This window comes from Merops nubicus, unplaced genomic scaffold, assembly GCF_000691845.1.
Source record: "Merops nubicus isolate BGI_N331 unplaced genomic scaffold, ASM69184v1 scaffold7016, whole genome shotgun sequence".
NCBI lineage: Eukaryota > Metazoa > Chordata > Aves > Coraciiformes > Meropidae > Merops > Merops nubicus.
The window spans coordinates 22,186-44,407 of NW_008615541.1; the positions used below are offsets into that span (position 1 = coordinate 22,186).

At 39.7% G+C, this 22,222-nt stretch overlaps 1 protein-coding gene across 1 annotated transcript; it reads right to left on the minus strand.

The window, feature by feature from the left end:
- Positions 1–472: 472 nt before the first annotated feature.
- On the minus strand, positions 473–20,520 carry LOC103775101 (cytochrome b-245 heavy chain). The gene is made up of 13 exons (XM_008942543.1): positions 20,452–20,520; positions 17,654–17,749; positions 16,118–16,228; positions 12,548–12,632; positions 11,116–11,261; positions 10,098–10,288; positions 6,682–6,811; positions 5,780–5,872; positions 4,140–4,393; positions 3,684–3,846; positions 2,719–2,865; positions 1,512–1,636; positions 473–794 (listed from the first exon to the last, which is right to left on the minus strand). Exons 1-13 carry the CDS (start codon positions 20,494–20,496, stop codon positions 668–670), a joined length of 1,713 nt encoding a protein of 570 aa, XP_008940791.1. The 5' UTR covers positions 20,497–20,520; the 3' UTR covers positions 473–667.
- Positions 20,521–22,222: the final 1,702 nt, after the last annotated feature.

Here is a 22,222-nt window from a genome sequence, read left to right on the forward strand (position 1 = left end):
AACTGAGAGTGTTTGAAGCAGCTGAGTGATGACTGACATGCTGGGTGTGGATCTTGGTTTGACTCTCCTCGTCATGTCCCCTGCAGCTGGGGTGGGAGCGGTGCTGAGAAATCCAGGTCTTTCCTTTCCGGTTCTCCTGAAGAAGAATGTTTCAGTTTTCCTGAAGAAGAATGGCTGCTTTTCAGTTGCCTGCATTATCTTTTGGACAAGAAGTTTAGGCTTGTGTTCAGAAGCCTGAGAGATGCTGGTATGCAGAGATTTCTTAATAGCAAGCATTATGCTAGAACACTTTATTGTTTAATAGCATTAAGCTTTATCAGTGTGAATTGGCTCCCAGATGCATATGGCTGTCTAGACCCTTCAGCAGTCATTATGAATAATGGGAGGATAAAGGCAGTTAATTGAGGGGAAATCCCCTCACACAGACAAAGAAAATCGATTTCTACTAAATTGCAAGCATAAGAAGGGCAGTGCAAACTTCCCTAAGGTAAAAACTTGACTCTTTTACTCTACCACAGTGCCAAAAAAAAAAAAAATTCCCAATACACAAAGGGATTTGTGTCAATATAGCTGAGATTAGAAGCTGGGCTGTCCTTTCCAGACTCCAAATAGAAAAAGACATCCAGTCTTTAGACTCCGTATTAAAAGACGCCCACATCCTTGGGCATTAGAAATTTTCCTTATTAAAAATGAAGTGTACTCCTCGTGGGTCAGCTTCTGAGTTGCTGATGCTCTGCTTGTTGAGTGTGTCAGCTAGGCCCTCAGGTCCACAGAGAAAAACACCTATTCTGGAGCTGTTAAGAAAAAGAAAATACAGTCAGGACCTAGGTATGGAGCCACTGGAGATTCCTTGTATAAATAAATCTTATGTTCTGTAGGTATAAGGTTTGGGGTTTTTTTTTATCATTTACAGGAACTAAAGTAGAACTGGATATTTATCCCTTGTAATTTATAACCCCTTAAAACTTTCAAGATACTTATTGCTGCTTCTAAAAAAAATGGTGGGCTAAGTCTCAGCTCAGATCAGCAGAAATCAGTGAAGACAGGTTTATTGACTTCAGTGGAATCAAGGAAATAGAGCTTCCACGAGCTTACAACACAGATTCTTGAAAGGTACAGCTCTGTTTTTTTTCCTACTAATTTTGGGTGCTTAGCTAAAGTTCCATCTGTATTCAGGTTTTTGTTTTTGAGGTAGAAAGTATTTTTGGACATATTCAGATATCACCTGATATTCCTATCTACTTCAGCTGAAATGCTGAGGTGTTTTGCTAAAACTTCTGTTAGTAATTAACCATTCCATGAAGTATCTTATTTTTGGTGAGGAATGATTTTTTTTTTTTTAAATTATAGACATATATTAGACACATATATAAGACAATTTGGTCAAGACCACTGATCGTGTCTGTGTCTGAACCAAGAATAGACAATACCTAGAGATTGTTAGCACACAGAGGAAGCTATTATAGTACAGAAAGGAAGTCCACAGACACTATCAGTTTGTACAGGCTTACCCAGGATGCTGCCCCGCAATAGTTTTGAACTCATTTTCCCAGTTAGGTCTCCCATACAAGGTTTTCTGTTTAAGACCAGTAATCACATCTTTCTCTTCTTCATGATGCACTACAAAGTGAGTGGCCTGTGGGAAATGAACCACAAGGGACAGTGTAAAGACATGGCAGCATTATGTCCTGTTAAAAAAATAATGTCAATACACACTGAATTATTTCCAAACCATGAATATGGAATTTGTGAGTCTTTAGCAAGGAAAGCTAACATTGGTAAAGTCCTGATTACCAGTGTCTGTCTCCTCCTGTGCCCCTGACTGAAGGGTATCAAGAGTTAAAACTATGAAGCATTGAACAGAGCAATTAATTACATTTCTTTTGCTATTAACAGTTTTAGTCTAAGAACTGTAAAATAAAGCCATAAATTAAAACAAAACACCCCCTTATAACACAATAATATAACTCCCTTGACCTTAATGAGGTCCTGCCAGTTTGATCTCTGGAAGGTTTGATCCACATGAGGAGGTCTTCTCCACCCTCCCTGCGTAACTTTCACCTGTACCAGCTTAGCTAAGTAAAGGCAGGAAGAGAAGATGTGGTTAAGGGCATAAGTGCAAGCCTTGCAGAGTTCTGCAGCACTTTTATAGGAGAAAAAAATTATGGGTAACTTTCCCCCCAGTCAAAAACTGTGTGACTTTTCTTCTTTCCTTCCTGTTTTTTCCTACTCCTCCCTGTCCATCTGGCTGAGCTACAGACAGCACTTAGTGAATTTTGAAACAGTGAGACACAAGTAAATTATCCCTACAGTGACCAACTTGCATGGGACCAGCACATGGAGAACTCATGAGAGTCCTAAAACAAATATGCTGCCACTGCTCGAACTGCGCATTAACTTCACCAGTCCCAAATGCTGTTAACTGTGCTTTAAGCAGTACTGGCTGTTTTAGAGATACTTGCATGGTCAGCTGAGGTTGCTGCTGTGAGGAAAGACTGCTTCCCAGAGAACATGGCCAGAGTAAGCCAGAAAGGATTTTGCACGTTAGCAGCTGCTCTCGTTTAACTTCTGACGGATAATAACTGTCTGCATTGAGAACCTTTGAGAGACAGATGGAGGCCCAGGATAAAGATCATTTGAGCATTTCTCAAAATATAACGGACTTTCTGACATCAGCCTCAGTGCACATGTAAGTGATATTTTCTGCCACGTTGTTACCTGAGATTCATCCCAGCCTGTAAGGTAGATGTTATAGCTGAGAAATTCTGCGTTATTCCTCTCCTGCATTTGAGCCTCCAGAGACTGCAAGAGGTCAGCAAACCATTCAAAGGCATGAGTGTCCCTGCAAAGCCAGTAAAAATAAATCTGGAAGAGACAAGAGTGAGCTGTCAGGAGACATAAGCACTTATGGTTTCTGGTTTTATGTCTGATGACAGAATGAGGATTGGAGAGTTCTTGTAGAAATTGCCCTGACCACTACAAAAGGTACCCTGACAGTAGATGAGTAGGCTCATATCAAAGCTGTTCAGAAGTTTGGATGCTGGGAGGGTTGTGAAGCAGAATGAATGACTGTAAGAACAAGGAAACATATTTCTATTTCCCTATGACCAGCGGGCTACGTTTTTAGTTCGTGATGTTTCCCCACTTATATCCTTGTAAAACAGTTTGTTAGGATATAAATTAATAGATTTAGAGGTAGACTCTATCTCCCTGTCTGCTAAGGTAAATTAAAACAGGTAACAAAACCAGTTCTGTTCTCTGAATTCCTTCCCACACCTCTGCACAGGGAGTTTCCAAGGGCAGGTGGGGAGAGGAGGATGGTAGCAGTGCTCTTCCACTGACATAAAATTGTTCTTTGTCTGTGCCTACAGAAGGAATGCAATATTTGCACGGGCTGTATGAGTGCTTTCTCACACAGATTGAACAGCATCACCACTGCAAGTGGAAATTCCCAGGGCCACAGTCAGGGTTTGCATATGTGATTTTGCTCGTAGGGCTATTCTCCCTTCATTATGTATTTGCTTTTGACCCAACTGCTTCCCTGCCCGCTAGTCTTGCAAGGTAACAGGACTATTCTTGTAGGACTCACACGTCTGGAGCCAGGTCACCTTTGCTGTGCCTCTATTGATTTGGTCTTTTGGCCGTTGAACAACTACATGGGTTCTGGGAAAGAAGACATGTACCTTCTTGAGTTTTAGGTTGGTTGCATCATGGCAGTATTTGTACCAGACAGACTTGAGTACAGATGCAAAAGGAGTGACCCCTATTCCAGCTCCCACAAGCATAACAGTTTCATAACTGAACACATCCTCACTCGCTGTTCCAAAGGGGCCGTCCACAGCTATCCTGAAATTGAAAGAACACTTAATAAATCAATAATGAATATTTATTAGCAACATTTAAAATAACACTATAAAGTCCAGGTACTTGTCTGCTACAACACACATTTACGCTGAATACTAGTCAGTAAAAGAAGAGGTGGCGTTGGTAGGGGGAAACTGTAAAGAGCCACATCTAAGGGCCACATCTATGATGGAAGTAGCTAAGGATTGTATCACAGGTGCCACCAAACTGGTTGAGTAAAATTTAAACTGTCATAGGTGTTAATTGACTTTACCATGGAAACTCTTTGTACATACTTGGGCAACTTCCATGCTTCCTGGAATTCTTGCTTGTCACATCCGCAGGCGTTGAACAAGCCCTCTGTCCAGTCTCCAACAATACGGACGTGAATGCTGAAGTAGTCCTCTTCTGGAGCAGAGGTTAATGTAAATGGATGCCATTCCAGTTTAGACACTGCTGGACATTTGACAAAAATGTATTGCCCAACCTCCATCTTGAAGCCTTTCTTCATCATCTGGAGCTCAATTGTCTTGAATGGGTGAATGACCACCTACAGTGAGAGGGACAAGGGAAAAAACACAGGAGAAATAAAAAGGCTCTCTCCACTGTTCCCTGGTCATATCTACCTACATCTTCCATTGTAACAGCATCCTCTGTAATGAGTGTAAGGAAAGCAAGTGAAACTTTGTTCCAGGCAGAACTGGAACTGAGGAACAGCATCTGACAGACAGATGAAAGACTGCAGAAGATGCTAAGATTTTAGCTGGAGTATATTTTCACACCATGCTTGCAGTCACTCCAAAAGGGACAGAACAGACTGGCACACCTTGTAACACATCACCAGATCTATGTATGCCATAGCTAATTCCAGATGCACCTTATACAATGGCACAGAGTGCAGTGTTAATGGATCTGACTCTACATATAGGGACAAAAATGTAGGGCTAGTGTACAGATAGGGAACTGGATAGATAGTACCACTGGAATCTGATGTTTTCATGTTATAGCTGGGTGGGAAGTATAGTATGGGCATTTGCATTCCACTTATCTTTAGCCACAAATAAATAGAAGAAATGTTTCAGAAGCAAGGCTAGTATTTCTGTCACTATGATGATTTTCTAATCCTAAAGTTATCTGCCAAGGTTATTTTCATTTTTCGGAAGAGATTTGTGAGACAGAGAATCAAGACTTTCAATCAAGAATCAAATGGTTAGGATTGTAGAAGAACTTTTCTAGCAAAAGGGAACTAAGCAGATGCCATAGACATGTGGTGTAAAAATGGCTTAGAAGTATTTTGGTAAAATTACCAAAAAGCATACTAGTATGTAGGAGCCTTCCAACATGTCAGCATCGTGCCAGGGCAAAGTAGAGACATTTAATGTCATCCCCCAAATCCTGCTATGATTTGAACAGTGTATGTCCACAAGATGTAGCACAGTGCCACGTGAGGAAATTACATTTGGAAAGGCCAGGGTAGTTTTTATATTGTTGAGCTTAGTGCCATACTCATTTGCTTGCTAGACTTAGCTTTGGCTGCACAAAATAGGCACCCCCTAGCTCAATGTTTCAGGGGTCTCTTTTTTTCTGCTGAAATTGCAGATTTCCTAAATATCTGGACAGTTTTAAAAAAAAAAGGTTTTGTATCTTAAATTACTCAAGGTTGTGGAATTTCTATGTTGTGGAATTTTTCACTGATTAAAAAGAAAATTAATTTATCTTTCCTAAGATTCAGTCCTGTGCCTTAGCTAACTTCCTCCTCTTGCTCTCGTTCAGAGGCAGGCTACTTTTAGATGTTAGAGGTTAGCATCATGATAGACGCCAGAACACTCCTTTCACTGATAACATTGTCCATTGTGTAGGAGCCGCTGGCTTTGCTGCAGCCTTTGGAAAAGTTGCTAATGTTTTGTCCAGTATTAAATGTAGCATGAGCACATACCTTCGTGATAACAACCTTCTGCTGTGACCTCCAAAACCTCACCAGCCTCTCACACAGGTACAAACCCATGGGACCTACTACCCACTTCCATGTCTGTAAGCAGAATAAAATGAAAAGACAGATAATTAATATAGCAATGTTGATTAAATCAAGTCCTCAAAATGCTATGAGCAGATGTGAAATTCAAGTAATCTAGAGTAGGCAACCCTTAAGAAGTACGACACCTTCAAAATTACTTCTTGTCAGAGAGGGAATTGCTTTCTCTGGGGAGAGTTGCAGGTAACTTTTTAGTTGCTACTAGAGTTATAGCAAAGTATTCTCCTATGAGTAATTTTGTCTCAGTCTAAAAATTAAGGTAACAAAATGAAATGTAAAGTAGGCCTCTGAATGTGTTATTGACACAGGTCTGTATAACTGCAGGAAAAGATGTGGCTTCTGTTAGTGGAACAGTCTGAAATCTGTATGGCCAGCCTGGTTAGTCTATAAAAGCTGAAGCTTTCTTGGCACATTTCTAGAAGCATTAATTTTCTGTGAAAGATCATTAGTCCATTAATAATGTGAAACTGTTTATTATGTGGATTATAGCACTTTCTAGAAATCCTCACAAGCCACAAAATACATTTTTGGTAAACAGTTCTCAGATAAGATTTGCTCTTTTGCTTTGCCTTTTAATTGTGCTCATTTGATGGTACAGTGGAAGTGGGTTGGTTGTTTATCTGTAGCCCACTTCTACTTATAATCCTTTGTATCAAAATCTACTGCTTTACGTAAAGAAAACTGCCACTGAAGAGCTCTGGGGGTTACTTAGCTGCTTTTCTACAGCAAGTGCATATGTTATTTAACAAAGGGAGTAAACTGTACATATTTTAAATCGGATTTATACTTAAGACAGCTATTCTTACCATAGGAGGATTCCCTGAAAACTGTGGGATTGGGCAAGCTCCCCTCTCCCCCCAGTGAGTGAAGTTCTTGTAGCAGATCTCTGGATTATGTTCATCCAGACTCTTGGCTGTCTGCCCCCGTACAATACGCCTGGAAAAAAAACAAACAAACAACCCCCAAAAAACCAAAACAATTAAGGCGATGAAAAGAAAATAAAGTTACCTGTCCCTTATGTTATTCTATTTATGTACCACTCTGCTTATCTGGAGTTGTGGACTTCTTCAGTGCTACAGCTTTGATACAGCTTTAGTCCTCTAATCAACCCACAAAATTGCTATTAAAGTGATAAAAGTGGTGAGGACAGTTTGTGGGGGAAAATACTGTCCAGAAGATGACGTGAGGAAGTAATAATTACGTCCATTACCATTGCCAGTATGTGGTCACAACAGGAAAACTTCGTTATTTTCAGAGTTATCCTACTTTTTTCCTTCAAGAAAAAAGAAACCTGGAGTGGGCAAGGTAATCAATTTCCTAGTGACAGTACAGAAATTATTTCTGTTGTTTATCTTAGAAATCTGAAGTGTGTTTTCCAACAAACATTTTTCCTTTGACCCTTCCTCTCCTTCTAAAGCTGTGGAGTAGCTGTTCAGTCGATGTGAACAAACACAGATGCTTCTGACACAAAGCAGCTATGCCAGCGACACCAACTTGTGTCAGCTGATCGTCTGGCCTCTATATTTTTGCTTGGTTAGGATTTTGTTGTTGGTGAAGTTTGTTTTTTACTGTAGAGAAGCCTGACTGCTCCAGTTTGGTTGCATTTCCAGTGGTAAAACTAGTGATGAAAGACTACTGAAAGTTTCTGTTTTGAGGAGGAAAAATATATTCCGATCTTCTACACCATTTCCTGCCTCTGCCTGGAGTTCTGCCCACCTCAGGGGTGTGTGAGAGTCCCAAAAATGATGGTAACTGGTAGGATGAGGGTCAAAGTAGAGAAATTCAGATTAAGACCTGCTGACTTTCCCTAGAAATGGTCTGATTCTGATTAGGCTGTTCAGCTGTATGCCAATTTAATTCAGTTGTTAATTTCTTCCCATGACTTCTCTTCCTGCTTTCTAACTCATTTTCAGTTAACCAGACAATGTTTCTGATGTTTTAAAAAAACCATGATATCTTAAGTCATATGTATGACTTTGTGACTTTGCTTTAAGTGACAGATTTATCAAAGGATTGTTAGAAAGTGTGTGCACAGTCTTGAAAGTGAAAAGATTGTGCCGCTTATAAACATTGCCAGTGAAGCTCTTCTTCATTAAAAGTTTAACATCCTGCCTGAAAAATAAAAGCAAGGAATGACACTGTCCTAGGAGTATCACGAGTTGCAACATGCAGGAACTTCACCAGCTGCAGTTTACTTCCCCACTAGTGGCAAGGGGTTCAGCTGACCTGCCCTCTGGGATGACTTACAGGAACTGGAGGAACCCATTTCCTGCCACTCCTCGCCCCGTTGCTTAAGCGAAAGTGAGCCTGGGGGTTTTTGCCTTTGCCCAATGCTCCACGCAAGGTTTGATAATGGCAGTGCTCTGTACAAGTAAAAGAAAAGACACATTTTCGCTTGTTGCTCAGTGTAGATGGTCTTCCAGTACTGTAATGAAGCTTTCAGTACTATAGTCTTATATTTACTTCTTTTTGGCTGAAAGTTATACCCTAGTTCCCAAGACAAGGGGATCTGGATCTCTGTACTTTCCTCTTTACAGCTACTGTGATGGGAAGTTTGGGACCTTTGTAGGTGACACATAGCACATGCACAAAAAATATCAGTCCTACCAAAGTACTGTAACCACTTGTAATGGACAAAAATCTGCTCCTTTGATCCTGTTAGCTTTGGTTCAGTCTTCTGTAGAGATATATATATATACACACGTACATATATATGGATGGATGGGTATATATGTATGTATGACACACAGCCTTCTCTCTCCTGAGATAAACCGACATCTATGCCTCTCTCCAATGTGTTACTGCGAGACTGGCAGATCATACTTATTCTGCAACATCCATCTTTGCATGCCTAATAGGTCTTCCTTGAGTATAACAAGCCCATCCAACTTTTAGTATATTAATGTTTTCTCTAAACTCAAAATGTCGTTCTCACCTTTAGAGAACTCAAGGAGTTGAGATCACTGAGAGTTCACAGCCAGAAAGCATACTTCCCTCTACAGATAACAATATTCCTGGCTTTATCTCCATCCATATTCAATCCCATTGCTGCCCAAACTCTCGTCTTTTCGGTACAGTGCAATTAGAATGGTAGAAGTATACTGAACATCCAAGTCAACTTTTATGAAATATATGCTCCTTCACAGACCTCTAGAAAGAGTAACTCTTGCTTTCTGATAGCATTGTGTAGTAACTACTGGCAAGTTTGAACATTTTGTCAGTAATGACACAATATTTGCTCCAGGAAACGTGAAATATGTTCTTTTCCTTCAACAGGTTTTACTCAAACCTTCTTCTTTTTGGAAGCTGGAGTGGACAAATACACTGGTGACAATTCTCATCTGCCTTCTATTTTTGTTCTTCCTGTTGTAGTCTCATTTCTGTATTTTCTTTGGCATTACTGAACTGAGGGGAAGTGTTTTTGAATAGTCATTTTTACTGGGCATTTTTAAAGCAAACTTTCTAGTGCACCTAGAAATTCCCTTAAAATGAACATTATGGTATAAATACAAACTATGAAATATTGCTTGGAGACTTTAGTCTTTTCTTTTTTGCTTATGCATCAGTTCTGTGGTTTTATAAAGTGGAACTAAAGTTCATTTTTCTAAGTGCTATAATTGTATTTGTGTAGTGCTAAAATTGTTTCATTGTGCTTTTCAGCTATTTCAGAAGGAGGTATGGAATGAACCAACACTAGAAAAAGATGTTTGGGATACAGGAGTTAGAAAAACTTGCAGTTGCCTGTATTTGAGCTACAGGATGTAAAATTCATTCTAAAATGCTGCTGGTATTGAAAGTTCATCCAAGTCTGAAATATAAATCTGTTATTATAGTTTTCATTTACCCAACAAGATACTGGGCTCTATATCATTTTTTTGCTGAACATTCCTTACATGCATGTGTGTGATAGGGTTCCTTTTAGGAGAGAAAGATAAGTTAGCAATTAGAAGCAAGAACCATGGAAAAGAGCTTTCCAATTAAAATATCAGAAGTTGAGTTTCGCTGACCTTATGTAGGCTAGAGTCTCATAAAGCCTCAAACAGGTGAATAGTTTTTTGCATGTATCAGTTAGAGACTCTTGGCTTTCAGAGCCTGTATTGGCCCATCATGATCAAAAATAACTGCTGCTTAGTGACTTAACTCCCTATACATATCTGTGTAGAAGGCTTTACAAGAAGAAATAGTAATTATCATATATTGTGTGATAAGTGTGAATACTCACCCAGCACCATGGATGACAAGGCCAATAAAGAAGATGACAAAGAGATGGTGGGTGTACCAAAATACTTCGAAATACGACCTTCGGATGGTTTTGGTGGATGACGTGATGATTAGTATGAGGGCCAGCGTGATGATAACACCAGTGAGACCAGCCAAGTACGTGAAAGCCACATATAGGCCCCCCACAGGATTCTGTGAAATAATTTTACACATTGGTCTAAGGAAGGGGTCACATCAAAACAGAACCAGCTGAACCACCAATCTGTCTCACTCACCAAGTCCTTGTATTTAAGTCACCCTCTGTGAATGTGTATGCCAACAATGCCAAAATCCTACTCCATTTTTGTTGCCCACTTTATTTACCTTTACTAAAGTAAGTAGAAGTAGAGAGGAAGGTTCACCCATTCACACATAGCACATCTTACTCTGCCACTGCTTAGCAGCACAGGCTTGGGGAAGGTGGATACATTTGCACAGCTCTGTTGTTAAGAGTTGGAGTCTTACATCCACACTTAAGGAGCAGAATGAGAACTCTCCTTTTCAACAGCATTGCACAGCTGTGGGTCTCATAACTCATACAGACTTGGGATGCTCAGTACTTCTGAAGAATGGGGAAGTTCCTTGTTTTGTTTGTGGTTTTCTGTTGTTTTTTGGGTTTTTTTTTTTTTTTTTTTTGTTTCTTTCTTTTTTTTTTTTAATTTGAAGTTCAAAATGCTTGCCTCGATTTCTGTGTACCTTTCTGTGTCACTTATCTACCTTAGTCAGAAGACTGCTTCACAGGGTATTTGTTTTTACATAACGTTTTAAGACTACTTTGAAACCCTTGGGTGAGAAAGTTTAAAGAACTACCAAAATTCATCAGCATTGCTGACAAATATAGAATTACTTATACAAGGTTCTGCTGCAAGATGGCCCAAACCCGGGTTGTGCACACCAGAAATAAGCACTCTGCTCAAATATTCTTACATTATCACTTAAACAAATGTAATAATGGCTCTTCACAGCCTGATGTCACTTACCTTAATAGTTTCTCTAAAAAAGTTGACATAGCTTTCATTTGCATTATCCCCAAGGCTAGAAAGCACAGCTGCCAGAGTTCCTTTCTCTTCAACACGGGCTTGCACGCTCCACTCCACGTTGAATAAGTGTGCGATGGTGTGAATTGCTACAAGTGACAGGAAATAAATAATCAGGGTTAAGCACAACACAAATATTCAGTGGTTTTAAGTAATGTTTGAAACTTTGTAACATTTGTCAGCTGCTTCTCAAGACCTTTGCCACTCTCCCCTACTTTGGCACAATTTCAGGTCACTGATGTGATTTGCTGTTAAAGCTTTACCACCTGAACTTCACATCTTTTCATGTGTGGGAAGCAAAGAAATAAAGGGAAGCTTCCAACACATCTTTGTTCAACAAAGGCTTTCAGCAATTCAAGCAGTAGTACCCTAATATATGGGAAACTGAAGTATGGGGTGGCTTAAATTACTTGTCAGGATCAGCCAGATTCAGTTCTGTAGAGGAGCCAAGAATTGAATCTGGATCTCTTTGGTGTCACATTTGCTAGTGCTGCTTTGCTCTGCTGTATTGCTGATAATCACTAATAATGCTCTTGCTGAGCTGGATGTGTCCCATAAAACATGTACAGCTGAGGGGTTTCATACTATTTCCACTACACATTATTGCAGGGGTAAGTTGTACAATGTTTCTCAAATTTTTTCCCCTTTTGTATCACCACACATTTATTCAACTACAAAACAAGGCCAGATGGGTAAAGATCTCACACTCCTGAACAATCCATCTCTGCTGCAGTCCTCCTCTGTGGCCCTATGTTAACTGTATCACCCTGCTCCTTTTCCACAAAGTGGTGGTGAGATTTCAGCCACAGCTCCAGAAGGGAACCTGCTCAGCTCAAGTAATCTACTGATACAGAGACTGTTCTGGGATATATGATTTGTAAGGTACTTGCAATGAGAAGTGACAAATTTAATGGGGAAAGAGGGGAGGGGAGGTGAAGACAGAAAACCTTTAGGAAGTGAGAGGTAGAATATGAAAACATTTCTGTGGCCTGTTCAAGCTTTTAATTCCCTTTTATTTTGTCATATCTATTGTTTCAGTCATGGCAGCTAAGAAATAAGTCTAAACAAGAATTAAACCCTTTAAATTAAAAAGGGTTTAAAAATTAAATTAAAATGTAATTAAATTTTGGCCCTTTATTAACCAGTGTCATGAATGGTGCTAATGGTCCAAGAGAAAGGTATCCTTTCTTACTTATGTTTTGCTGTCTGCCAGTTACAGAAAAATATTTGGAAGATGATTTAAGCCTTGGCACACACTGACTCCTTTAGGCTAATGAAATCAGGCCTCTGTCCATATCCTTAAGAAGCTGAATCTTCTAAGTTCTGCGTAAAACACATAAGAAAACAATAAATGAAGAAATATCTGAGCACCAACCAGTATGAAGGGCGATCATCCATGCCACCATTTTGTGAAAGGTGAGGTTCCTGTCCAGCTGTCGTCTGACACGGGTAGAGCAGCACTTTGGGTTCGAAGAAAAAAAAGTATTTGAAGACTATTTGTGATGCCTATGCATAATTATTTAAATGCAGGGGGAAAAAACAGAGACTCTGAGCACAACAATTGGTGGCATTTCTGGTAAAGATTTAGGATTCCTAAATATAGACAAAAAATATTTTCAGCCATACTTCAAAATACAGTAATAACAGATTATGTTCTAAGACATCCCATTGAAACAGAGTATTTGATAAGGAGGAAAAAAGTATAACATCTACTATGGCAAAAGTATGTATCTTGTCTGTGTTAAATTTAAATTGCACACTATAAACAGGACAGATCACACTTGGCCATGTCAGGGTGGCTGTTTTGGTAGAGTTGCCACCTAGCATCCAGATTCTACAGTGGTTCACACTGTAGAAGTAGATTGTAAAGTTTGGGTATAACTGTCTCAGGGAGCCTCCACCCCAAACACGCCAGTCACTTATGGTTGGTAATATGAAATAATTCCTTCTCCAAAAAGCTGGGTGTACTTGCCTGGTGTTCACTTACAACTTGTTGCTGGAGTTACTTGAAGAGAAACGGAAAGGAAATATCACTGTTCATACAAACTGAAGAACTTGATTGATAAGGATGATATTTTATTAAAAATGATTGCAGGTTCTTCAGAGGCTCCATCTGAGTTGAGCTGTGGTCAGTGGGAGTTTTCCTATAACTTCAAGTTCCTGTAAAGCTAGCATTTGCTGTCTCCACACAGTAGAATTATCCTGTATTGTATCTTTATATTGTTTTTTCTGACTGGCAAAGGGAAGAAAACACTATGCAAACTAACACAAACACCTCCTCACAAGAACTATGTAGATGTTTCCCACAACAAATTGAGAAAGACCAAACTATTCTCTCAAATGTTCGATGGACATGAACTTTGTAAATAGCAAGGTAAGGTAAGATATCTTCCCAGCTGGTGGGTGGAGCTGATCATCCCAGCTGCCCAGGAGTGAAACAGAAGAAGGGTTGATGAAACAACAGAGTGGTTAAATTTCTGCTTTGTTATTTGCTTAGCAATGGCCTTAGTCTTCCATTCCAGTCCATTTCTAACTCTCTCATAGTATTATCTGTGCAGATAAACAGATGAGCAGGAAACAATTCTCTCCTTCAGTTATTCTCCAGCTGTGACATTGATTAAAGGGCAAAATCTAACACACTGGTGCAATTGCAATGACTTCAGTAGATGATAACAACATTTAGGAGAAATTTGGCCTTCTCTGTATTATGTGTCTTGAGAAATAATTAAAAAGACTGTAGAATAAACTGTAGCATAGTGAGGAAGTGACAACCCTGCTTGGCTGCCTTGATCTTTCTGTTTAAGAAGCAGAAGGGCAAGCAATGGCAAAATGCTGTAGCTGGGTTCAGCAGTGACAGTCATTAACTACAATGATGAATACAGCAATAAAAGACATTCCATGACAATATAGCTATTCTTTAAACTAACTGCAAATAACTTTGTAGTGTATGATTTCTGGGTGGCAGAATGTAAAGGGCAAGAGTTTCCACCACATTCTTGTTGAACGGTGGGTTTGAACAATCCTCCCCTCTCCTTAACACCAATGGCATTGGTCTTGGAAAGTTCACTGCCCTTTCAGTAAGTTATGCGACATTGTAAAATCCTGATTTTTCTGAACAGATCCTCACAGATGTTACTCACAGAGCATAGCCAATTAGGGACAACAGCAGAACAAGCACAAGCTGCAGAACAACAGGAGTTAAAACTCCAGCTATCTAATAGTCCCTACATGACAGGGCTCAAGACAGAAGGACTTATTCTGTAACTTAAATACTAAGATAAGGAGGACAGCTTTATCAGGACCCTGGCTACAAAAGTCAAGCTGTAGATGATAGGAGATGAGCAATTCAGGACAAGTAGCATAAAGTCCTGTCTGGGATACAGTTCTCTGATTCCTTTGAATCAGTTTTTAGCCTCTCAGTACCATTTCCAAAGGTGTCTTCAGCTCTTCCATTGTTTTTACCTCAGAAGACATCTGCCCAACCTGCTTTCAGCTCAAGCCCTGTGGAATCCATTTCAGGCTGTGTGAAGACCTTGTGTGATCAAGAGCTCATCAGTACTTTCCAGTGGCATTCATGCAATAGCAACATTAATTCTTACTAAACTTGTGTTCCTTATTGACTTCAGCAGCCTGGAGAGTCAGCTCTGCATCACGGCAGATTCCAGTTGGTCTTTCTTGGGGCATGGGAAGAAAAACTTTATCCCTACAATTTTACTGACTATTATTTTTCCTTTTACATACATAGTGGGGGGTATGGGTGTCTGCTTTGGTAGCATCCCAGAATCTGAAGGTGTATAACACAAGACTGAAAGCCTGGTCTGTGTAGTCCCAACTTTATGTTCTTAAGTGTTACGCCTTAAAAAATCCAGAGCACTGGCCTTACTACTAAGTGTGATTTAGGAGCTTAATGTGGCAGACACATTTCATTTATTCAGCCACATTGTCAGGATATATGTACTATATATAAAGATACAGCCTGGGTTGTCTCTGATTATTTTCTTATTAGTTTGCATCCCTCTCTTCCCCTATGAAGGACTCTTGAAACACTGCATTTATTTTACTGCTTTCTTTTTTGCTCTGCTTTTTCAGTCCTCACAAGCTGTCTCATTTCTGTGAAAGAATTTTGTGCTGGATTTACAGATGAAAACCAACTTCCGTGAACTGTTTTTATCGACCATGTGTATATTAAAGATGTTAGAAAGAAAGGTGGAATCACTGTATATTTGGAAGGACAGTTCATGAGCTTGAGGAGAATATTGCTTTTTCACTGCAGCATGGCATGCATTGTCATTCAGCAGAGTGATACAGCTAGTACTATCATAGGAAGCCTCTCCAGCTGTCACTTAGAATCAGTTGTCCTTTTCTTAGTGGTGGTTCCTTGGTGCTGTAAATAACATTTACATTTGGGAGCTAGAAATGGTTGAAAGGCATGTGAACTATTTCACCCTGAGATGAGAATGCAGCTCAGACAAGAAAGAATGTAATTTATGAACCAGTTGAAAAAAGTCCCATTCTGAAAGTCTGTAAAAGACTACATGTACTTTAAGAACTGAATACACAAGTACGGAAGATTTGCATTAGTATCTCCTGCTACAAATGGGTATTGCAGTGGTGACAAGGCAACTGTGTGTAAGCACCATCTACAGCTGCTGCCAGTCAGAAGAGGGAGGTTGCACCCTGGGCAGCATGATGCCCATGGGGGAATTAAAAATGGAAGACTGGAAGGAGGCTAGTTCAAGGCTAACCTCTCAACAGAGCTCTAGATATGCCATTAGCATATAGACCTCAGTCTTGCTCATAGCAAAATTGCAGTCTTATCTACTTAAACGAGGACATCCCCAAAATACTGTATATTTGGGGAACTTGGATGAAGTTGCTTGGCATATTTGCAAGGCTGCTTAGGTTATTGTCTTTCATAAATTTTGAAATTCTTTCTTCATCTTACCGCACTTGATCCTCTGAGGAAGGAGAGCAAGTTTCGACATACTGGCAGCAGAATGAGCATGCAGTTGAAATTCAGACAAGCTGCAGGAGCCCTTGCCAGAGCCAAAGCACGCTGTAATTGGAGAGATGCTGTTATTAAATGTATTATTATGGGTAGGCACAGTTTTCATTTATGTATTACATCACAGCTTTTCATGACTGTGAGATCTAAAGCTAATTAGCAATGTTCACATTTCAGACTATTCATGTGCAGGCCAAGTCAGGGACATATATGCAGGCAGAACACATACCTCCAGATAGACATCTTCTATTTCCAGTTTTGAAATAACATGGTTGTACAAAAAGCTCCCTGTCATGTCTGACAATCAATGGCCAAGCACAAATGCAAGTCTAAGCCATTAGCAGTGTTTTCTGTCCTAAAGCTGTGAGGAAAGTCACACTGCTGTGGCTTCAGTTGGCAAGGAGGGTTATGGTAGACAGAAGGCCAGCTTGTGAGAAAAGATGTTCCGAGTTCTCTGTTTTCAGTAAAGGGAGTCCAGGGAAATTTGTTGCCTTATCTTTTAGGAATGTGTTCCCTTAATATTGATCTTTGTATCCTGAGTGATTTCAGATTTTTGAACAAAGACTGTTTGAAAGGAGGGTATAATGACCATATGAGCCCAAACACAATGGAGGGAGGGAAAAGACAGACTTTGCTCTCCCTGCACTGATTGTGACCCTTCTAGGTTTCAAATCACAGTTACTAACTTGGGGTTACACTGAGCTCTAGTTACCCAAGCACAGGTCTCTGTGACTTCAAAGGCGATTACACCATGATTGCAAAGGACAGAATTTGATCCACAGATGTGAAGGAGTATGCAGAATGGCAATTTGTGCTTTGCTGAATTAAACCATGCCTTTGCAAACCTGTTACAAAGTGCTGTGCTCTGTAGATTGAAGCTTAGACTGACTTTTTTTGTTCCTGATCAGGCTTTTAAAATATTTGAACAAATTATTTTTCTCTGTCAATGGATCATGACTTATGGTAGCTTTGGAAGGAGGTGCGTAGCAGGACACATAATGCTGCATTAACCAGTTGGATTATGTTGAATAGCCCAGGGTCCAGGATCACTTCACTACTTGACTACTGTTCACACACTTGATGAATATGTGAATGATGATCGCTTTTCAGAGCTAATAGCTTTGTAAACTATTCATGCTGTGAAATATAATTACATGGGGAAATGATTGCACAAGGGTTCAATGGCAGTATTTTGTCCATCTTTTTTCTTGATAAAGCAGCCACAATTCATGTTCACTTTAATTACCAGATAATTACCATCATCTTTAGAATAGGATGTCTCTATTTTGCATACTAGCTTTCTATTCAGAAACACTGGACATCTAGACAATAGATAACATTCAGTTATCTATTTGCACGTGACTTAACTCCTACATGAACCTGCTGCTCCAGCCTTTTGATCCTGTTTCAGTCAAAACTAGGGAAAAAATGCTATGTGCTTTGTCTATGCCAAAACATAACATGTTTTGTACTTACGCCAAGGAGTACTCTGGTGTAGAAGAATTTTGGTGGGACATCATATACAAGATAGTACCACCAAAAGAGGAAGACATTTAAACCCAGCCATACAAGCTGAAAGAGAAATGGAACAGGAAGCTTTACAGTTTGTTGTTAGAGATCATACATCTGAATTTACGCTGTTCAGATAGTGGTCAATTATTTCATTGTGCTCCTATTTGCACAGAGAGGTCTACTTCAGGGCATAAAGGGCTCAGCAGGGGCTATAGAATTTTTTTCCAGTGGAAATGGGCTCTGATGTATGCACAAAGAAGTACAGGAGTGGCAATAACTCCAAATACAGCAACAGATAGTTAAAACTTTTGCATAGCTCAAAGGATTTAGACATGACTGTATAAGAGCCGCCATACTACAGGTATTTAGCTATGTCTGTGAGTCTAGCTGAACCTCCAAACACCATTAAAGGTTAGAGGCTCTTTCACGTGGCAGTTCCTCAGACATATTTATGTAAGAGGAAGACCTAGGACCTGTGACAAAGGACAAAGAAGCCTGAGATCTAAATATAGGAAGCCCAAATTACACATAGGGTTTGATCGAGTAGGATGATCTGAAGGTCTGAAATGAGCCAGCAGGAAATATTCAGCTCATGTACTTCTAATGTTTAGACTACTCAAAACTGAGCTTCTTCATAACTGTACTGTAGTATTCTCTCACACTTGCACATCCTATGGTGCAGGTTCCTTTAGGGAAGAAGAAATTAGACAGCTTGTCAAAGCTGTCTAAGGCAGCTACAAGCCCATCCACCCAAAGAGATTGTAGTAAATCCGAACTTTTGCCCTTCTGAAGCTGGTTGACTGATTTCCCAGCCCACAGTGAAACCAGTCTGTACCAGTACACCCTCAGTCTAAGTAGATTTACTAGGTGGTGCATGAGAATAGAGGAAAGCCCAAGAACCGGCAAAAAACTCAGTCTCTGGTTAGAAGTTAAGGATGCCAGAAAATGTGACGTTGCAGTACCTCACCCCTCCTTAATCCATATGTTTTTATAGCTCTTTGGTGCTGATGATGCTGTAAAAAACTTGGGATTAGTATAGATCTTGAAAATGCTTTACCCTAGTGGTGTAAGTACAGGGAAATGAAGGGATTTCCAATGGGGTAAGGCAGTATACAGGAAATCCCCAATTCCTCATTAAGAAACCAAGCTCATCTCAGGATTAAATGCTCAGGATACATATTTAAAGTGAGAGTGTGCCAATCCTATGTATGGTAACCAGAAAGCTTGCCCTGAAGACCAACATGTTTAGTATGATCCTTGATAGTCTCTCACAGTTCTTCTTGGTGCTGACCCATAGGGAACATGGACCCTCTGAAAAACACTGTGAGACTCTCTGGCAGCTTGGGTTGAGTTGCACAGTTAGCAGCCATCCACGCTCTTTAGCTAGGGCCAATGTAGGCAGAATAAGCTTGGGTTAAGGCTACCATGTTTCTGTTTTGTTGAGGTACATGAGTAGGAATCATGGCTGTCCTTTTTCTATCAGGCACTGGGCAACCCTGTACCTAGTCAGTGTGCAGTAAGGCTGGAGAGGACAATGCAGAACACTTTGGTAAGGCTTCCAGTGAACTGTCCTTTTAGGTGGTTTCTTTATCAGTGAATTCATTTGTTTCCTTCTCTATTAACTGACCTTGTTATAGCTTTGAGGCTCTAAAAACAAATTCTTTATCTGAGTAAAATAAGGACCTCTTACAAAATTCTTTTAATATTTTTGTTCTGGTGGAAAAACAAAAAAAGGCCAGAATTCACCTCTTGGCAGTTTCAGCTTCCTCAAGTCACTGAAGGTGACAGCAAACGCTGTTACTGCTTTTCAAAGCACTGAAGTGCCAGAGTTATGTTTCAAAAGTAGAGCTTCATATCTACAACATAATATCTAAGTATCAATTGTTCATAAAAGCAGAAATACCTTTTTGAATAAAGATTCACCTTTCAATGAATATATATAAGTTCTGTCTTCTTTTTTTTCCTCTAGGTATTTTTATCTACTAACCACACTTGGCAACAATACCTTAACTGGTGTTATATTTTGGTGTTTTATGTGGTGTTTTATATATATATACACATACATAATTGTACACCTATAGGTCTTTTATTACACTATGAAGTGAAAAAAAGGAAATACTGAAATATTAACTTCTCTCTAAGTTTTCTCCAAGGAGGACTGCCCTGCTTTACTCTTTAGCAATTTTAAATGCCACTGGGATTTTCAGTACTTCTAAATCTTGCTCAGAATTAATATAACCTACTTTCACAGCCACTCTGTACAAGCTGCATACAAACTCAGTTCAAATACTAGTTGTCTTAATGAAGGATTCATGAAAGTCTGCTCTAAATTCTGGAAGCTGACTCTAATACAGATTTTATACCATCAAGACACCATGTTCTTAGTTACACCCACTTTTGTTTGTAGAAGCAGAAGAAATGGTGGTTGTTGTAATTGCTTTCTCTGTTGAAGGGCACATACTTAAGTGAGATGTAACGTTATTTGCTTTCCTTAGCTTACTGCTGTGTCCAAAAACCCCAGCTACTTAACTATTTCTAATAAAGCAGATGAAAATTAACATACAATCATTTCTCAGTTGACAATGAATCAAGCAATCGAGGTACCAGACAGAGCGCCTTAAAAATTATTCTCTTGAAGCATTTCACTGCACTTAGTTCCAGTACAATCAGATGCGTCATTCACTGGCACAGTGAGAACTGCTTAGTACAACTTCGTGTAGAACTTTTTACTAGACACAAATCATAATAAAAATTGTACTTACAACAACGAAGATGGACAGTCCTTCATTCTCCACCCAGTTACCCATGATTGCCTGAGACGAGCAAGCACAACTGCCCTCTTCTTTCTGGACCGGTGTCTATGTCTCCTCTCATAAGGAAGTGGGAGCAGAAACTCGCAGCAACCTGTTTCCTTTCTCATTCATTTAGGAAATAAGTTAACCATTGAATCATGTCCATAGTTCCGTTTCAAACATGTTTCTATCATCTTTACATATAACTTTTCATAATTTGAACATATATAAACTGTTGAAACATTTTTTTTTTCCTTGTGACAGGTTATAAAATAAATACTGGTCAGGTTTTCTGACAAAAAATGTTTTGCCACTTTATATAACTTCCAGTACTGAAATGTAATACAGAATGCAAAGAAGTGTTATCTCTTCTCAGCATTGTAATTTTTTCTATCAGCTTAGGTCTGAGTTGGCACTCCTGCTGATCCTTTTTGATAAATAATCACTAGAACTATTTCTCTTCCAGTAATTCAATGACCACAGAAGCTTCCAAATGTAATCTAACACTGCCCTTGTTGGGTACATGCAAACCTTCCTCTCTGCTCAGGCCAAAACTGAGGACGTGTGTCACTAGATAGGCTATTTTTCATATTTTCAAGTCTCACAGGGTCCCTAGCCCTGGGAACTATGACACTATATAAGATAAGAATTTAAGTAAGCATTTTGCTTTTGTGATTAGAAAGAAAAACGTGAAATTGCCCAAATATATTTTAGAGCTTACAAGCCAGAGGATATTTATCCCAAGTGTACATGTTTAAAAAAAAAAAAAAACAAAAAAAAAACCCCACAAACAAACAAACAACCCACCCCAAAAACAACTATTAAGGAAGTTTATTGGTTTCTGAATGTTTTGCCTCTGTGGTATCACCACTCCCAAACCTGCAACACAGTGTACACAACAGTAGTTTGGAGGAAGCTTTGGGATTAAGAGGGACCATTCTTCAGTGAGGTCCAGGCTCTAGGGAGGAACAAGGCAACCTGCCTTCTGCTGGCTTGTTCTCCTGTGTATTCCACCCCCTGTGCCACAAAAATAGAGATCTCCTCCCAAAATGACTGACAGAAGCCCACCTCCTTTCCAAAAAGGTGAAATGTGTGTAAGTGTGATGTTCTTTAAAGGTATTTTTAGGCTTTGAAAAGCAGAAGGGCAGTTTGAATAGTAGTGGCCCTCTGCCAGAGCTGCAACACCCTGTGTTGGACCCTGCACAATTTCATAGCTCTGAAAGCCTGAGTGAGCCCAGTGTAGCCTTGTGCCATGCTCACAGCTTTACAGCACAGAGACATTTTCACAGGCCTGATCCTGCGGATACTGGAGCAAACAGCTTCTTACCACATGTGAATGACTGAAGTTTGCTGTCCAGAGTAAATGCTGATCTGATCTGCAATTGCGAGCAAGATGGTGAACTGCTAATGAGGGCAAGAACGGAAGAGGTGGAATAAAACCTGTGTGACTCCTATCTACCAGAAAAATGACTTGGCACAGCCGATCTTGCTCTGGACTCACTTAGAAACTCACTTTCTTAGGGCCTGATTCTGGCAGTCACAAGACATTTGGTCACAATGTAAAAATGAGGATGAGGGGAGCTGGGGCAAATAAAAACCTGTGTTCTGGCTAGCAGCAATTTTCCTGCCTTTACTTCCAAAATGCCACTGTCTTCATTAAATTTCTCCTGGAACACATAAGGTGATGTGAGTGGGACTTGAACAAAGATCCATTACAGAAAAAAAAAAAATCATACCTTTC